Here is a 19,322-nt window from a genome sequence, read left to right on the forward strand (position 1 = left end):
GAAATGTAGACGGATACACAGACGCACACACAAATACTTGAGCAGATCTCAAAATGCCTCAAGCTGCAGTTCCCAATCAAAGCACACGCTGTTCCTGCCATTCCCGGCCCCGCCGGGTTTGAAGTCTGAACCTACAACTGGTCAGTGACGACTACAGCACCCGACAATAAAGCCTCCCTTATGCTGGATGGTGCCAAGTCCCGGGATATGTGGGACAGCTTCAAAGAGCTATGAACTTTAAAACATTTCTCATCAAAACCTGAAAATTCAAGCTTATTTTTTTCTTATGGGTTCTTCTAGGGGGGAAAAAATGGTATAGGAACTGAGCAAATAATTTACATTTCTGCTTGAGCTCAGAGATACAATGTGATGAGTATTTAACTTCTGACTGCTTGACACTTGAGATCATTTATTCCCATAGCCATTTCATTCTCTTGCGAATTTTCCACAAAAGGTCATTTCTGAACAGTGGAAGCCGGTCAGCCATGACTGGGACCAGTCAGCATCTTTCCCTGAGACATACTGAGTCCTGAGAAGGTCACAGGGGGGAGACTGGGGCTGGAGATGGCTCAAGAGCGTGTCTTGCAGAGATCAGCTACTGCCTGGGTTCAATTCCCAGCTCCCCCACTTCAGAGCTGGGCGACGTTGTTGAAATTTTCTAAGTCTCAGTTTCCTCACCCATAAAATGGGGATTAAAAACAACACCTAATCTCGTGGGACTAAAATCCATGTCAAGTGCCATGCAAGAATGCCCCACACAGCACGTGCTCGACAATCCCGAGTAGCCCTCCCTCTCCTGGCTCCCAGCAGGTACTCACCGGCGCATACGGGGGGCTGTATTCTCTGTACTTGCGGTGCCCCTTTTCACTGGGGCTGAAATCCGAGTCATCCGAGAAGTCAGAGAACTCGTCGCTGGAGGAAGCATGGCGCTGCAACGACAGGGGAGGTGGACTTAGCGATCCCATCCCGCTGCAGCAGGCCCCTCTGGGTCAATCAGCCCTGGGACAGACAATGCTGGAATGTGCCGCAGGGCTCTGGGCTCCATCTGGAACACCTCACCTAGGGGCATTTAGTGGCAGTGGAGCATAAGCAACCACCTCTTTAAAAAGAGGCCTTTATCAATTTGGGACAAGAAAACACAGTATTAAGAGTGCCCTGGGGGGTGACAGGAGAAGCTCTGCCCCTGGGGCTCTGGGCCAGGCCTGATGCCAGGCGGCGGCAGCCCCAGTGAACCGCCTCAGACCTACTTTGTGTTTGGATTTCCTCCTCTTCTTTGACCTCCTTTTCTCCTTCTCCCGCTCTTTCTTCCGTTTCCGCTTCAGTCTCCTGTGAGACTTCTCCTCGTCCGAATCACTATGGTGTTTCTCCCCCTTTTCTTTCCGGCTCCTCTCAGGCCCTCCGGAGGTGTCCTGGGTCTCCTCGGCCCCATCATCTTCCAGTTCACCTTCTTCCAACTCACCATCTTCCCTACAACCAACCCCAAAGCCAAAGTGAACAGGGGGTTTGGGAGGAGACCCACGAGGGCTACGGGCTGGCCGAGGCCAACAGGAACAGAGGGCCCGAATGCTGTGAGCAGAGCTGTAATCCCCGGGAGAGGACATGGGAGCCAATGCCTCTCATCCATCCCTCATCCTGCCCCTGAAAGGACCGTGCCTGCTTTAGTCTGACTCAGCTGGCGGACAGGGGTAGGAATTTAGGGGTACTACCACTCATACTGGGACAAATCTATTGCCGAGATTTCCCAACAGGACTGGAGTTCTCAGGAGAAGAAACCAACAGGGTTCTGTGGTCACTTGAGTGAGGAAATTTGCAATGATTTGCAATGAGCTTCATGCTGGAGAACTTCCGGGAAGCCCTGTAGTCAAGAAGCCCCCACAGCTCTGCTCTGAAGCATTTCTGAAACTCACTCGACCACAAAAGTGCCTTCTCCCAAGGAACACTAACAGCATCCTTCCCGGAGGCCCAGGCTGTCTACTCGGCCCCGGCCCTCTGCGAGCTGAGTGGTAGCTCCACCTGAGGCTGTGGACAGCGGAGACAGGGCCATGGCTCTGCACCAGGGACGTCCTTCAGCTTCCTGGGCTCCACCCACAGGCAGACCTGGGCTGTGGCCCTAGACACCGAATGTGCTTTTAACAGAAGCCTCCGAATGTGCTTTTAACAGAAGCCTCCGAATGTGCTTTTAACAGAAGCCTCCTAACGAGCACTGGTGAACAGGCTCTGAGCCCCAGGTTCCCAGGTCTGACCCACCCCAGTCAGTCCCACACTGCTGGCTGGAGGAAGGGGACACGGAGGCGCTAGAGGAGGGGGAAGGGTCCCAGGCCCCCCCTGAAGTCCTCCCACTATGCTGATCCCGCTCTCTCTCCTTCCTCTGACCCACCTCAGCTCCCGTCTACCTCCCCACCCTACAATTCTCCTGATTTGTCAACTCCCTCACTTTGCCACAACCCCACGGACTCTGAAAAGTAAAAGCACTCTCCAAAGCATGACAGACACTGCCCATGTGACGTTCTACACATCCAAGTATCTACAGGGCGGGAGGGGGGGGGTAGGGGGCAGGGGAGAACAAGGGGCGGTGAGAGAAGGAACAGTTAAGGAGGGAGCAGCTGGACAAAGCATCCAGTTCTCAAGCCAAACCCACAGACACAGTTCTCACAAGTACAGAAGCTGGTAAAGGAAAAAAAAATCTCCCAAAGTTCCTCATGAACGACCACAGAAAGGCTCGTCTGGGAGCATGAGAATCCTTCCATCTCAGCTAACTGGGGCACAGAGAGAGAAGAGGTAACGCGAAGAGTAACGCGCGAGCCGAGACCCAAAGGCTGACCGCAGAGGGAGCTGCTGTCGCAGAAGGCCGTCGCCGCCCAGACGGGCGCGCTCGTGACTCGAGCCTGGGAGCCCTTGGAGGTTCTGCCGGGCTTTGTGGAGAAACGACAAACTGCCGACTTCTCCAAGGACCCTCCACAGCCCTTTCGGTCGGGCATTCCCTTTGTCCGCCTCGGAGCTGCTCCCCAGAAGTCAAGAAGCCCTTCGAGAGAGGCTTTGCTATTAACTCACATTCCCAATTCAAAGGGGACCGGTCGACTTAAAACCAAAGCGGCCCAGCCCCACGGATACCCCGGGGCAGAGGTCAAGGGCAGCTCTCAAAGCAGGACAGAGTTCTTCCTGCTGTTTCAAAGGAAACAATATGGAGAGGTGACCGACGTGCACCTCGTTCCGTTTCCCGTAAACTGCGAGGTCGTCCTGGCTGCCTCGGAAGACGCCGAGCAAACTTCGGATTGGGTGGGGGATGGGGTGGGGGCAGGTGTCATTCCTGACAAGGGAGGCACCTTCCGGCTGGGGTGTGGCCCACAAGCCCAGCCAGCAGAGCGGAGCCCGCATTGGATGCCTCACCCACATTAAAAGCGCCACCTGACTGGGGAAACTGGTTTGTCCCAGGGGAGAGGCTGTTTTTCAGCGACACGGCAAACTTCCTGCTGCCTGGAGTTGCGCAGACACTGGGAGGAGGTGACTGGAGCAAACCCGCCTCTGTGTCCCTGGTGGGAATACCGGGGGCGGGCCAGGACCACACTTCAGGGAAACTCTGGGAGAGGAGAACAGCCTGGAGATAACAGGCTGGTTTTCTTTTGAGAAAAGCTAAAAATAAAAAGAGCATCGCTCTCAACACTTTCATCTGGAAAGGCAAAAGCTGACATGATCACCATCTAGGCCACAAACATTTTCGAGCACCTACTCTGTGCCAGGTACTTGACTACCTCCTTTTCTGCATTTTCCTTGTAGGAAAAAGATACAAGTGACAAAAAACTCAGTCCAAAAGGCAGCCTCCATGATAAACAGGGCCAGGTGGGCTGAGCCAGAGCCGGATGGTGGCCTCAGACACCCCTCTCACCTGTGCCCAATACCGGGAGCACGGCAGGCAAAGGTCATGCCCAAGGTCAGCTGAAGCCTCCGTCCCTGTCCCAATGCCACCCACTGGCTTGGACAAAGGTGCAGGCTGCTCTACATCTAACACCTGGAGCTAGAGGGACAAAAGACCACCCAAGGAATTCCAAGAGCCCCAACCATCATCCAGAATGATTCTAGAAGACAGCCTTTTCATTTCAAAGGTAGGCAAGTACAGCACTCAAATCCACACCACAAAGACTTCAGCCAAAGAGGGATTCTCCACATTGTCTCTAGTCACAGCCCCAGGCATATCTGGGCACAGCCAGAATCACCCCTGCAACTTTTTACAAAAGTGGTAGTGAATACTTGCAACTTTGTTTTCCTAGAGCTGGGAGAAACTGAAAAATAAATAGGATTAAAAAAATTGCCGGCAGCCGGGTGTGGTGTGGTGGCTCACGCCTGCAACCCTAGCACTCTGGGAGGCTGAGGTGGGCAGATCATTTGAGCTCAGGAGTTCAAGACCAGCCTCAGCAAGAGCGAGACCCCGTCTCTACTAAAAATAGAAAGAAATTAGCTGGACAACTAAAAATATATAGAAAAAATTAGCTGGGCATGGTGGCACATGCCTGTAGTCCCAGCTACTCGGGAGGCTGAGGTAGGAGGATCGCTTGAGCCCAGGAATTTGAGGTTGCTGTGAGCGAGGATGACGCCACGGCACTCTAGCCCGGGCAACAGAGTGAGACTCTGTCTCAAAAAAAAAAAAAGAATTTACAGATGAGATAAGGTTTGCTTTAAAATAGACAGGAGAGGCCAGGCGTGGTGGCATGCATCTGTAGTCCCAGCTACTCAGGAGGCTGAGACAGGAGCATGGCTTGAGCTGAGGACTGTGAGGTCACAGTGAGCTATGACTGATCATGCCGCTGCACTCCAGCCTGGGTGACAGAGCAAGACCCCTGTCTCTAAAAATTTTTTTAAAAAAGAAACTTTCCATAATAAAAAGTTAGAAAAGAAAAAAGCAGGTCTGAACGGGCCAACGTCAGCAACGTGAGGAGAGACTCTAGGTCCTCAAGCAATTAACTTCCCAGCAGAGGGCCAGAATCTGGGTTGGGGGCCTCCACACCCTTCACCAAGGCCTAACCTCTCTGCCCTGTTTCCCTCAACTATAAAACCTGCCTGGGTACCTCAGGGGTCTTGTAAAGTCCAAAAGCAATACGAACTATGTGTCACTGGCAGCAACTTACATGCCAGGCAGGCACACACTGAGCTCTTCATTTGTACTCTTCTCACCGAAACAATTAACAAACCTATGCAGGGATTATTAGCATCCCCATTTCACAGACAAGCAAACTGAGGCTCTGAGAGGGGAAGAAATTTGTCCATGGGGACACAGCAGGAAGAAGCAGAACTAGAATTTAAGTCCAGGACTTTCTAACCCCAAGGCCAGCTGTTAACCTCTATCCTTAAGACAACTAGAAATTATCTGAAAAGGAATAATTTGCTAAACAGGTCAAGTGACAAAACAGTTCCCACCCTGAAATTTATAATTAAGTGGGAAAAAACAAGACATACATACATACATAAAACAGATTAAATGAAATAGTATTCCAAAAATTGCCCCCAAAATGAGGTACACTAAGACATTGGGCAAGTTCCTTAAACACTCTGTACCCCCGTTTCCTCAACTATAAAGGAAAGGCAACCCTCGCACCTCTGGGGTGGCTTCATGGGGAGAATTTCACAAGATCCCGTAAATCAAGCACTTAGCACAAACCTAGCCCACAATAGGCCGGCTGTGGTGGCTCACGTCTGTAATCCTAGCTCTCTGGGAGGCTGAGGTGGGCAGATCGTTTGAGCTCAGGAGTTCGAGACCAGCCTGAGCAAGAGCGAGACCCCTGCCTCTACTAAAAATAGAAAGAAATTAGCTGGACAACTAAAAATACATAGAAAAAATTAGCTGGGCATGGTGGCACATGCCTGTAGTCCCAGCTACTCGGGAGGCTGAGGCAGTAGGATCGCTTGAGCCCAGGAGTTTGAGGTTGCTGTGAGCTAGGCTGACGCCACGGCACTCTAGCCCAGGCGACAGAGTGAGACTGTGTCTCAAAAAAAAAAAAAAAAAGAGAAAAAAAAATTGCCGTTGATTTATGAAGGGGCATGGGACAGTGACACTGGACTAGTCGCTGTGCATTCTCAGTGCCACTCGGCCGTGGTCATGCTCTGGAACCCCTCAGAGCCCTGGGCTAACCTGTGCTGATGGTCGCTCTCCCAGCTAAATGTCCTGCATTACAAGGTCCGACTATTTTCTTCAGACTCTGTTCAACAGAAAGAAAAAAGAAAGGAACTGAGAGAGAGGGTGGAAATCCTGGCCCATCAACGTGACTGCACAAAGGCAATCTCCACAAAACAGCAACCAGTTTAAGCAGTGCCACTTAACAGACTGCCAGCAAAATCCATGTCATAGTGGGATTAAATACCGAGGGAGCACGCTTAATAGACCATGACATAATCCCCCAAGAAAAGTGGGCGAAGCCGCACTGCGCTAATCATTTCAATCTAGACCTGCCAAACCCTCTTGAGACAAGCAAGCAGGAGAAAAGCCTGCCGTGCCGGCCTGCGCAAAGAAGCTCTATTCCCAGGGCCTGGACTGGCAGTGCTCAGGCATGGCTGCATCTGGGTTGGCTGCCAGGGCGCTCAGGGGCAGGAAACCAAGCCCACGGGAAGCCTGACTTGGAACTGGCCCCCAGGAGGAAATGGGAAGAGGCCATCGCCTTGCCTAGAGTCAGTTCTGGCTCATACCTCCCAGACAAAGCTTCCAGAGTATTTAAGTTTCCATATTCAGAGCTGGCTGCTCCTCTTCTTGGGTCAAAGGATAGAGAGATCTAGACACCCATTCTAAGGAATGCCTACCAGGCCACCCCACAGGGCCCAGAGGCATGCTGAGTTCACCACCTATCACGGGCTTGCCAAAAACAGTACTTGGTAAAGATATCTCAAGTCCAAGGGAGCTAGCCCCATTCCTACAGGTATGGGCATCATGCTTCTTTCTGCAGACCAATTAACTCAATCAGCTCTGCCTTTTCTCTAGAATGTGCTCTTGGAACATAACCTGAGCACTGGTTTTCACATCTGTAGAATGGGATAACAGCAGTACCTATCTCAAGGGGTGTGAAGGTTAAATGATTTAGCTAGGCGTGCCGGTAGTCCCAGCTACTAGGGAGGCTGAGGCAGGAGGATGGCCTGAGTCCAGGAATTTGAGGTTACTGTGATCTATGATGGTGCCACTGCACTCCAGACCCTGTCTCAAAAAAAAAAAGAGGGGGTGGTAGGAAGGTTAAATGAGATAATATGGATAAAGGCCTTGACATGAGTGGCAGGCACAAAGCAAGCAGCCCATGAATAGCAGCTATTGGTTTTAAGAACCAGCTAGCATGAGTGCGCCTCACATGGACAACCTTAAACCAGCTGGAATGCTGACGGGGAAGCATGTTCTTTATGCAGAAGCTACGGCCAGCTCCCCTTGGGAGATACTGCTGACTGCTGGCCAACAAGTTCACGCTTCACTTGGCCCTGACCACACAAGCACCATCCTCTGACAAAACTGACAACCAATCCTCCTGACAAAACTGACAAAATCGACATCTCCCCTTCCTCAGCTCTAATCGAGGCAGTACCAGAAAGCAGTCAAGTGGCTGACCAAGAGGAAAAAGCACAGGGAGAGCTGAGCCCCCTGAAGAAGGAACAAAGACCCCCCCACAAAAATGAAGCTTGGCAACGTGACAACTCTCGAGCCAAGAGAGTTGGACGGAAGTTGAAAGGGGCTCAGAGTTTGTGGATCTACCTGCTTTACAAGAGGAGGAAAAAAAAAAAAAAGGCAAAATACAACAAAAAAGATGGGAACTCATGGGAGCAGCAGCTATTACCTGAAGATCATGAGGGCCCTTGACAAGAGGCGGCTAGGTTAATGTGAAGGTCAGGGTTATGATCATTAACTGCCCAGACTCTCAACAAACTGCCTGGGTAGGCTCTGAATGACCCATTAACTGGGACAAAATTACAAAAATTACATGGAGGCTCTGCCTCTTCAAATGTTTAACAACCGGCCTAAATGCAGCAGTCCAGGATCCCCAAGTCCGACCCTGCAGGACAGTCGTTTACTAGGAGTGAAGGCACAGAGCCTTTCCTTTAGAAAATCAGCTCAGGGTTCGTGCCCAAGAAAGGCCCTCGAGACCTTCCCTTGATTTAGGACGTGGTGAAGCAGTCACAGGGGTAAACCTCACTGAGGTATTTTCAGAGCCAGGAAATTCTTGAAATAAACCTCTCTGGGTCTTGCACATGTTTTTCAGTGTCCTGACTACCTGGGTTCATCAACTAGAAATTAAGAACAAACGGGCTCTGTCTCCCTTTCCCGCAACATTCTCAGGCGTGGTCATAACCCGCTCTGTGATGTCACACCATTTCCATGGTAACATGCCCACATCACCACACAGATCAACCACAGGAGAAAAGCCACCCAGCCATCGGCACCCTGAGCTTCAACGTAAGCAGGACGTCTGCATGGGTGCTGGCATCCGGGTATGCACACACCTACTGGCAGAAGTCAACATGGAGGAAATGGGAACAATCTGAACCCAGGCTGGGTATTTGAGACACTAAGTAACTGCTGTTAATTTTGTTAGGAATGATGACAATTGTGTGGTTATGTTAAACAAAAAATCCTAAAGTTAGAGGTTCCTACTGAAGAATTTACAGGCTGGGTGCAGTGGCTCACGCCTAGGCAGGCAGATCATTTGAGCTCAGGAGTTCGAAACCAGCCTGAGCAAGAGCGAGACCCTGTCTCTACTAAAAATAGAAAGAAATTAGCTGGACAACTAAAAATACATAGAAAAAATTAGCTGGGCATGGTGGCACATGCCTGTAGTCCCAGCTACTCGGGAGGCTGAGGCAGGAGGATCGCTTGAGCCCAGGAGTTTGAGGTTGCTGTGAGCTAGGCTGACGCCACCGCACTCCAGCCCGGGCAACAGAGCGAGACTGTGTCTCAAAAAAAAAAACCTCTCACAATAAATGCAAAGATACAAAGTAAAAATTATCAAAACACAAAGATACAAGGCCAACACAGTTCTTCCAGTACCAAATGAAGGCATGCGGGCATTCAAAAATCTGACCAAAGACATTTGGAGAGCTGAGGGAATAAGAGGCGCACAGAAAGATGTGAGGCATTCCAGCAAAAAACCAAATAGGACTCGTCCGAAGACCAAGAGAAAGCAATGCAAGTAAGTCGAAGGGAGGGAAACATCAGTCTCCTAACAGGAGAAAGAACGCCTTCACCCCCAAGCGTGCAGCGTCCACACTAGGGTTTGTCCAAGCACACAAACCTCTGCGGCGGAACATTTCTGCACAGCTTCAAACGGGCTGAGGAAAAAACCCAGGCCCATAGGGGAACCTCGTAGAAACAAAGATGCCATTCTCTCTGCCTCAGTTCTTCCGCTCCCACGAGCTCTGAAAACAGCTTGCATTCTTGAGCAAAGGTATCTGTCTCTCAGATCCAAGTTTCTCCTGGCAGATGAACCTCTGGAATTTGCTTCTCGGCAATGAAAGAGTTTTCTAACCACCTTCTCATGCCAACCGAACTTCAGATGGCTTAAAGCTGCAAAGATGCTGGTTCTCGTCCAAGGAGGACTGATTTCTATTACACCAGAGAGCAAAGTCTAACCATGTAACTTATGAACTAAGACTTTTCCTTGTTAATAACCTTTTCGAGGAATTAATCTAGTTCTATACAACATACACTCAACCGAGATAAAGCATTAACGTTTTTCTCTAAAAATAGACCTGGGCCTAAGATTCTTGAGATTTGTTCATACACCACTAAAGATTCTATTATGAAGAATTGCAATTATCTGTATACAACCTATTTGTTAATTTAATGTCACCCTGGGCTCCTTGAGGGCAGCTAAGAAAAGTGGCTCACATTAACCCTAAGTTTCCAAGGGCCCAGGACAGGTCCAGGTACAGACTAGGTGGGTGCTCAACACATATTCTATGTGAATGAAGCATCACGCTCAGCTACCCACACCCTTTTTGTCAATTTCATCAACAGACACAATCAAAAACTTCCCAGGAACTTCCTTCGGCAACCGGGATCACCTAAAAGTCTGGTGAGGTAGTTTAGGAGTGTCTTTAGTCAAAAACTCATTCTCTGGGTGTTCGTCAAGGGTTTCCAGATAGGCCAGAAAGCAATGGCAGCACAAATGGCGCAGACGAAAGCGGTGCTCCCAGGGACGCAGCCTACATATGTTGCCCATCGGCTTTGGTTACTGTGACTGCTCTGGTACCCCATACAGTGGCAGGCCCTGCTTGGAATCCTGAGGAAATCTAAGCCCTGGTGTCTGTTAGGAAAATGAGGAGGGCAATAATCCAAGCCACCTGCAACAAACATCTAGCCAAGTGACACTAGTGCCTGGGCCCAGCTCCCTTGGGTTGGGCCATAGCAGGGATGTGTTAGCTATGATTCACTTCCATGCTGGGCCTCAAGAAGTCTCCAGTTACTTCTAAGGAATGAAAACCCCTTCCATTTAAGGGTCCAAAAGCCTGGGCTTGGGCCTCGACATTCACAAGGAGTGGAATGCAGGGATGATGGAGCCACGGCAGGCTGAGGAGGGGTGGCACGCTGCCACTCTCTCTAGGGCCAACTTTATTTAGAATACCTGTATCCGCTCCTCATTCCCTCCCGCCCAGCGCAGCAAGAACAACGGCGATGGCTGCCATGCAGGCGCACCAGCCACCGTGCACGCCATACCAGCACAGGGGCCAGCAACTTTCTGTAAAGTGCCAACTTAACAGAACTTTCTGGCTTTGCAGGCCATATGGTCTCTGTCCCAACTACTCAACTCTGCAGTCGTAGAGCAACAGCAGCCGCTGCCTATACGAACAAATGAGTGTAGCTGTGCGCCCGTAAACTTTACCTACAAAAACAGGCTGGGTAGGCTGGCTTTGGCCCGAGAAATATCGTTTGCCGACCCTTATCCTAGATGCAGCCCCGTATCTTCTCCTTCGCACTTCTCTCCAACAAAAGTTTCGTGAAGCCGACTTTAACTGCATTTTCTGCATTTCTATCCTCTTCTGTTTGTTTGGTTTTCGAATTCAAGAGACGAATCAATAAATGGGTTTCACATCCCACTAATGGCTAGACCCTGCACTATGCAAAATATTGTACCAGAACTGGCACAGTAAAACAGCTACAGAGATGGGGTCTGGGGACTGGCTGCCAGGGTTCTAACTCTGCCTGCAGTACACACTAACTCTGTGACCTGGTACAAGTGACTTCTTGTTTCTGTTTCAGTCTCTCCGTGAAGGGCTGAGGTGAAGGTTAAATGAGCTCATGCATGAGAAGCACTCAGAAGGGCCCTGACAGGTAATCTTTGACCTTCACACTGACACCACACAAGTGGCACCGTCACCCCTTTGGGAAAACAAAAGAGAATGACTTAGGAGCTGAATAACTCAGAAGTCACATCAGGTTTCCTGACTCCCACGTCCACAGCTGTCCCTCACTCTCCACTGTCTCTCTACCAGCAGAGGGCCAGCCCCACCTGGCAAGAACAGGGCAGCATCCATGCTGTACCGAGTTATGGCTCCGGGATTCACTCTACCCTCGCTGGGACCATGGACAGGCACGACTAGGACAGGGGAGCCAAGTGCTCGGCAAGCTGCTGAGCCGGGGTATCTCCCGAAGGATCTGCTTGGGATCTAGCCACTGAGCCCAACCCCAAAATTGATTTTTAAGGCACCTACTTTGTAGTTGGGTGTTAGTGAGCTGCAACAGCAGCAGCAACCTTTTATCGTGGCCAGAAACTGCAGAAGGCAGGTCAGACACAGGAAGGAAATATGAGGCCTGGTAAAGGCAGTTAACAACCCTAGCCCGACTCCAAATAAAGTTCTCAGAAGGATTCTTTGCCCCCTCTGAAAACTTTTCTGCTCCAAGAAAAGCACGGGACAAGCCTGGTTGCCCAGTGAACAAAATCTTAACAGACTCAGCCAGATTACAAGGTTAATGGGCTGGAGAGACACCGTTCATTCCTCTCAGAGACTCTGCAGAGGGTGAAGGACCTGCTGAAGGGTCTTAGTTGGCAGTCCTGGCTTCCCCGTTCTCAGGAGACCTACCAAGACTGTGGCACTGACTCAGATTCTAATTGCAGAAGATGAATACAGGAAGGTACAGTCAGCATAAGCTCCAGACAGCCTGACCATTTTAACATCTACAAGGACACTGAGCAAGAGATGCCTGAAGATGGCTTCCACTTGGTTTCAACCCCAGCTGGATTCTGGCAATTAAATAAGCTGACTAGTACCCTAAAAGGCAAAAGATAAATTGACTTCCTTCAAAAACCCAAATGTTATTCTTACTTCTGTTTACACACCAGACTATAAAAGTTCTACTTAGAATTTTTCTCCAGTACAGAAAGCAGGAAGATTCACTGAATGCCGGACATTGTGTGGGTGTCCCAAATGTGCCCACTGACCACAATGACCCTGAACAGCGGGCATTATCCTCAGTGCCTACTGCACACTGCCGGGGAGGGGCCAGGCCGAAACAATTTTATCTCGCTCCAAAGCCCACACTCTTCCTTCACATCCTGTTGCCACCTCCGATGTTCAAAAAGATGTCACCACTTGTCTGACAAACAGAGCACTGAGTCACCAATTCACACAGATGCTAAATGGCAAAAAATACAAGATCCTCTATCCAGAGCAATTTGGCCAGGGGAAGCAAACTATGCTCTGAGCAAATATCCTGTGTTCGGTGCTAAAATATTATCCCAGTAACAGGACACAACTAAGTCCAGCATCAACCAAGAGATCATCTTCATTTTTGTCACCAGCTACTAATGGGTGCTTTGCCAGAAACGTATTTGAAAACTGCCCATCTCACCTCATGTCATTACTAAATGACCACAAAAAAACCTGACACAACGTCTTCAAGATTGCAGCTACCTTAACTACCAAAAGCAAAAGGACTCTGCAACAAAGATTAGGCTAAGAAATTGGGAAAGCCAAACCCATGGAGTTTGGCTGCCCCAAACAATCTCATTTTTACCTTACCTTATCCCAAGGAACTTTACATGCCATCCAGACAAACTGGTGGCTTTTCCATCCTATTAGGTTTTAATTATGAAACTGGCCTCAGACCATTTATTCAGACAGGATTCTCTTCTCTCCACCAGTGAGCAGACTGCTCCTAGGGCTCCTTGAATCTGCTCAATAAATACCAACTGCTAGACATCTCAGGAACTATCCTCTTCTCTCCTATTGTGTCAGTAGCTGTGCTGCTAAGGTATAGGCTAAGTGCTCGGCTCAACTCAGCAATTTCACCTACTATTTGTTCTGTCACTCAATCTCCTAACACGGATCAGAAACAGTAGCTCTGGCACTAGCAGATACAATACACAGGGACACAAAATTAGGTTCTCTGCAACATAGTTTCATTTAAAGCTATCGACAGAGACTTGGAAAAGTTACATTAATGATTTTTGTCATAGAGGTAGTTACTGTAACTGGATCTGGCCTATGTGAAAAGATGTTTCTAGGGACTCTATAGCCATAAAAACGTAACAGAAGTGACTAAGTAAGGCAACCCTGAGACAGCCATTTTTGTCCCACCAGGAAGGTAAAAGATCTAAGAGCAAAGAGCAGAGGTTGAGGCATTATTAAATAAATCACTAACCAGTTCTACAGTCAACTGTATGGAAACATACAAACTTAGGAGTTCATTGTTCATCTCTAACTTGCCAAGCAGTAAACAGACAGGAAAGCCTTCGCTTCCGCAGGTACAAAATATTCCCTCGGGATCAGCCTTCCAGGCTAAGGAAAAACCACAGTAATGACTTTCTAAAATAGCTAGCTTTCCTCAAAGAAAATTCTGGCATATCAAGAATTAAAAATTTAAAACCTTCAGAGCAAATTGAATCCCTATCTGGGAAATAGTACAGGCTGTGAATTAGCCCTTCTGAGGAATCGCATGTTTTTCTTTGAAGAGCAAAATTGAGGGGAGTAAAAACTAAAGGTTTTATGACCAGAACATCGATATTTTCAGGCTTACAACTGATTTTGTTTCTACTAGATTTTGATCTCCTTTCAAATTAAACCTTTCACCCAGAGAAAACAAAAATGTAAAAAGTTATGAATGTATAGATTTGCTGTTAAATCAGGGATTCTGACTGCCACCCTTTTCTTCCTTTTTTTTTTTTTTTGCAACATCCATTAATTTGACTTTTAACTAATACTGGTACATCAGTTTGGGAGGAAAAAAAAGCAGTACTGTGACATTTCAAAAACAAAGTACCAAAATACAGTCTGATTTAATTACTGGGACTTCTTGGACTTGGATGAAATTCCTTTGAGAACAAAAAATAATAAACCCTTGTGTAGCTATGCCCGAGAGCTTTTTAAATGTTTGGGGAAGCATTTTCAAATTCAATGAATGATTGCTACAATTTTCACTTACAAAAGTAATCCCATTTCCTATAAGGTTTCACAGTAAAAAATAAGCAACTTAGTAGCCCTTAAAACTTGGAAGGGTCATCGGTCATCCAGTTTCTGCTCTTAGCTCCTGGAGAAGGAATTTTACAAAGGATGGGAAACTTCAAATAAGTGAGTGTGTTCAGTTCGTGCTTCAGACATTTTTTGCAGGATTTTTTGCTGTACAGTTTGAGACTTCTTCCTACCATAACTGATTTTACACACCTAAGATCACCACTTCACGGCAATTAAGTTGTGAACACATTAAGAGGAAGAACAAAACAAGAGGCCTAGTGAATTGCAGTTTCCTCATCTACATGTGAGTGAACTTTTTTCCTTGATAAGAATAGAAAAAAGGAAATGGTCTTTTGGAAGGGATTAGGGATGTGTGTTAAAGAGTTCTCTAACAAAGTATGTCAAGGGCCAAAAGTGGGAACATGGAACTTCAACGTGTTTTGTCTTTTAACGGAAGAACTTATGCTTGTAAAACACATCAGAAGTACAGTGTTTGGTTCTGCAAGTCATTTTTGTTGTTTTTTCCTTGTATGTGTAGGACATGGGGGATTGGGGGCTGAAGGAGGTGTTCTCTCCAACATGACTGGGCGTGTAACACGTTTGCATCAACTTTTCAGAGTCAGGCATGTGCTTTCGAACAAAGGAGCAGTGGAGACAGGCAGAGATTGGGGCTTGACACAGTTTACAGATTTTGTGCTTAAACAGTACTTTACAAATGACTTGCTCAATTTTAACGTCCATCACCATAAGAGACATTGTAGTAAAATAAGAAAATTGAATCTACTTGAACCACAGTCTTTTGGGGGGAAGGGGGGAGGGAGGCCATTAACTTGAATACAAGTATCATAAATCAAATTCAGTAAGCTTGTCTCCTACAAATGGACTTGAAGTATCCACTTTCTTCAAAGATGAAGGCTGGAGACAAAGCAATGGACTGAACTGGGAAGCTGGATGCCAAGGATTTGAAAACATACGGGCTTTTTACATAGATTTTTTTGTCATGTTACAGTAACACTTTTTTTTTGAGGAAACTGTGTACATTAAATTTTAAAAATTTAACATTGAAAGGATGTGCAAGTCTAAAAGGGCTCAACAGGGTTAGAATCCTGATTTGAACATATAAACTCACTCTCTCAAGCATCACTTTGGTCTAAAGGCGAGGAAGGCAGGCAGGAAAGGGACAAAAGAGGGAGATAATTGAATTACTCAATAAAAGAGGCTACTTACCATCCCAACCCATTGTAAGACATACACTTCTGACATAAGAGAACTCCTTAGAGGTCGAATAAAGCGTGTAAGCACCTTTGAGTAATGCACCTGCCCCCGAGAGGGGGCCCGGAAGCCCAACATGGGCTTAGCGAACAGACCTTTGCTAATCTGTTTATTTCCTTGAACTGGAGTCGGGCTGCGATGGGCTGCGATTCCCAGGATGATACATTTAATTAGAACAAAACAGAAAACAAAAAAAAATTTTGTAAAAGCTCACCAAACTGCTGCACTTGTGTCTCTGAATGTGGGTGGCATTTCTTTTAAAAGGCAAAGTATGGTCTGTGAAGGAGAAAGGGAAAAGGGGAGGTGGGAGTAGGGAGAGGGGGCCATGGAGCCTGGTGGGGAAGCCCTGAGACCGCCATCTAGAAGAGGGTCCTCAGCGGCTCCCCAGCCCAGGCTAGGACCGGGCAGCCATCTGTCCAGCGCGTTCTCTTCCCCTCCCCACCCCCACTCCCTCCAAGACTCACTACCCTGCAGGCTGAAACCCACCTTCCATTTCCAAACCCATTCCTCAGCCACCTCTTCCCCTGGCCCACCGGGAAACAGCGGGCGAGCCCTGCACCCGAACTCCTTCTGTTCGAGCAGGGGAAACAGGGCTTCAAACCTCGCCCTGAAATGCGCGGGGCTGGCCCCATTATCACCCGCCAGAGTAGGGCGTGGGGGGAGCCCATTTCGCACTTAATAAAATGGGAAGGGGGCGCTCTCCTTCACCCCTGCCAAACACAAGGAAACCTCCTTTTCTCTCCCGTAAGGCATGGCGCCCCATTTTACCCCAAAAGAGGGGGGACTCCCAGGAGTAAAAGCGGGACCGGGACCAACTTCCTCTCCCCTCCAAGGCAGGGAAACCAAACCTCACCCCCCCAAAAAGGCTGAGAACCCTCCCCACGTCACCTACCTACGAAAAGCCAAAGGACCCCTTCCCTTTAAAGGGTAACACAGAGAAGGGTCTTCTCCCCAAAAAGAGGCAGAACTTTTCCTCAAAAGGGCTGTAGATGCACCCCCCCACCATTCTGCCCTCTAAGGAATAACTAGAAAACACCTCCCGCCAAAAAAAAAAAGTGCAACACAGTACCCACCCTAAGGACCACCCCATTAGAAAGATGGAGAAAGGACTGAACCCCCACTTCCACTTTCTGCCTCCTAAGAAAGCTAAAGTATCTATCCAAGTAGGGCAGGGTGTGCCTCCCCAGGAGAAAGGATACTGCCGGGGGCTAGGAGACCCCCCAACTCCAAACCCCTAAGAGCGGGGCTGCTGCTCGAGATGCCCCAAAAAGGGTCCGGGAGCCCCTCCCCCATCCCCTTCCCCGAAGCCAGGCGACGGGCAAGCGGGCCCGTGACTGCCAGCTTCGGGCGCAGGGGCAGCCAGGACCCCGGTGGGTCTCCGCAAGCCCCCCCGGCGCCCCTTCCCCAGGGCGGGCGCGGGGGGTCCGAGGGGCGCCTCCTCACCTTCCCCTCAGCATGGCGCCCAAAAAAGACAGAGCGAGAGCGAGGGAGAGCGGGCGAGCGCCGCGAGGGGGGGGAAACGCATGAGGCCGGGAGAGAAAGCAAGCGAGAAAGAGCGAGCGAGAGAGCGATCGAGAGACACCCACCGACCCCGCCCTTCCTCCTCCTCCTCCTCCTCCTCCTCCGCTGCCCGGCCCAACATGGCGGCCGCCCCCCTTCCTCCTCCTCCTCCTCTTCCTCCCCCCGGGGACGCTGCCCCGGCCCGGCCGGGGGCCTGACCTGTCGTCAGGGAGCGGGAGGCGGTGGTGGAGGAGGTGCGGGGTGGCCGGGCGTGCGTCGGGGGAACACGGAGGAGGCGAAGGCGTTGATGGCGGCGGCGGTGATGGCGGCGGCGGCGACTCTGATAGCGGCGGCGGGGGGGTCCCGGGCGCGGCCTCCATAGTTCCTTTGGGGGGGAGGGGATGTTAATGCACGAAAAAGGACTGCTTGGGCGTGGCGGGAGGGGCACACTTCAGCTCAGAGGGCTCCTGATGGGAATTGGGTATATATTTTTTCGGTTTCGGAATCACCTCTGCGCCGACCTCCGCGTAGGCCGCGCGGCCTAGGCCTCGGCGGGCCGCTCGCCGCCTGCTTTCCGCAGCCCGCCCCTGTGGTCACTCGCTCACTGGCACGGGGCCCTCATCGGGGCGAGAGCCCCCACACACACCCCCGCGGGCCCGGGGGCAGCAGACCCGGGAGACACGGACACTGGTGGGTGGTTGGGTGTAATTAGCGCGGGCCGCGCGCAATGGAGCAAGCGAGGGGTAAGGGGAGAAGAGGAGAGCGAGCGACAGCGGTTAAAAAAAAAAAAAAAAGGATTTTAGGGAGAGAGGGAACGGGCCACGGAGACAGGCAGACTGTCAGTCTGCCCGTCTTAGGTGCCCCGGCTGCCCGGCCCCGCCGCAGTCAGGAATTCACACAAAATGGCGGCTCGGCCCGGACGAACCCGGAGGCTGAGGCGGGAGGAAGGGTGAGGTGGGAGGGGGCACTAGGAGGCGGAGGCGGAGGCCGCGTCACGTGGAGGAGAGGGACAGAGATCGCTAGCCCGAAGGTCGGCGGAAAGAGCCGAAGGGAGAGGGCGAAGCCGAAGGCAGGCGGAAAAAGCCGAAAGAAACTGAGCGGGAGATGGGAGGAAGCTGGGAGAGCCGGAAAGAGCCGAAAGCGATGACAGGGGTGGGGCTAAAGAAAGAGTGAGGATCCCAGGGGAGCCGGAAATAGCCTAAGCCGATGGGGACTGGGAAGAAGCAGGAACTGAGATGATCCGGAAAGAACCGGAGGCTGTGTCGGGGGTGGGTGGGAGGAGGCGGAAATAGCCGAAAGAAACGGAGCAGGGGTAATGGGATTAATAGAGAATGAGCTGAACGGGCGAGGCTGGAGAGGCGATTAATTAAGAGAGTAAACGACTCTGAGGAATTCGCCCGAGTGCAAGCGGGAAGAACTGAAAACCGCTAGTTTGAAGGAAGGCAAGAAGAGCTGATATATTTAGGTGGGAAAATGGAGGGAAGGAATTGGGGCTACGAAGAGAAAAAAAATAACCGGAAGCTGGAGGCCAGGTACCGGGAGTCGAAGGTTTCCGGAGAAGAGGCTAGGAAGCCGAGACGGCCCGGAGATAACGTCAGTAGACAACTCGGTCAATGACGTCACCCCAGGATGCGAGAGGGGCGGGGCTTGTGGTGCCTTCTGGGGAACTTAAGAACTTGGGGCATGGCACGTGGAAGACTTCTCAAATACTGGGCGCGGGAGCATTGACTTGGTTCATAAACCATGTACACACAAAATCTTTTGACCTTCACAGCCATCCTGAGGGGAGCTGATATTCCCATTTTATAGATGCGCACTTAAGCCTGGTGTTTAAATAATTGGCTCGAGGTCATAGGATTATCCCTAAGGAGCACAGCAAGATTTTTAATCAGAGCTTGCATTCCACCGCCTCATGTAAATTTGTTCAGTCTTACTTGTATCCAAGGATCTTCCTTTAACCCTTTTATTAACTCTACAGTGCCAGTCCCTGTGATGAACATGGGAACAGTTTGTATCTTCTTGGAGCTTAATAACCAAGGATGCCCCAGAGGAGAGAAATTGGGAGATAAAGAAGAAAGAGGGAGGGGATCAGTGAAGACTGTTGAGATTGTTATTTAAGCCCGGACAAGAAGGAGAAGAGGGCC

General features: G+C 49.9%; 1 protein-coding gene across 1 annotated transcript in view; it reads right to left on the reverse strand.

Moving 5' to 3' along the window:
• The window catches only part of ZC3H4 (zinc finger CCCH-type containing 4), a 38,038-nt gene extending 20,841 nt beyond the window's left edge, over nucleotides 1-17,197 (reverse strand). Inside the window, exons 1-4 of the mRNA XM_012653208.1 lie at nucleotides 17,122-17,197; nucleotides 15,893-15,954; nucleotides 1,248-1,467; nucleotides 819-929 (exon numbers count right to left, since the gene is read on the reverse strand). Of these exons, the coding sequence (XP_012508662.1) occupies nucleotides 819-929; nucleotides 1,248-1,467; nucleotides 15,893-15,930 (369 nt within the window). The 5' untranslated portion in view covers nucleotides 15,931-15,954; nucleotides 17,122-17,197. The remainder of the gene's footprint in view (nucleotides 1-818; nucleotides 930-1,247; nucleotides 1,468-15,892; nucleotides 15,955-17,121) is intronic.
• Nucleotides 17,198-19,322: the final 2,125 nt, after the last annotated feature.

Source organism: Propithecus coquereli, unplaced genomic scaffold (assembly GCF_000956105.1).
Source record: "Propithecus coquereli isolate 6110/MARCELLA unplaced genomic scaffold, Pcoq_1.0 Scaffold42, whole genome shotgun sequence".
NCBI classification, from domain to species: Eukaryota; Metazoa; Chordata; class Mammalia; order Primates; family Indriidae; genus Propithecus; species Propithecus coquereli.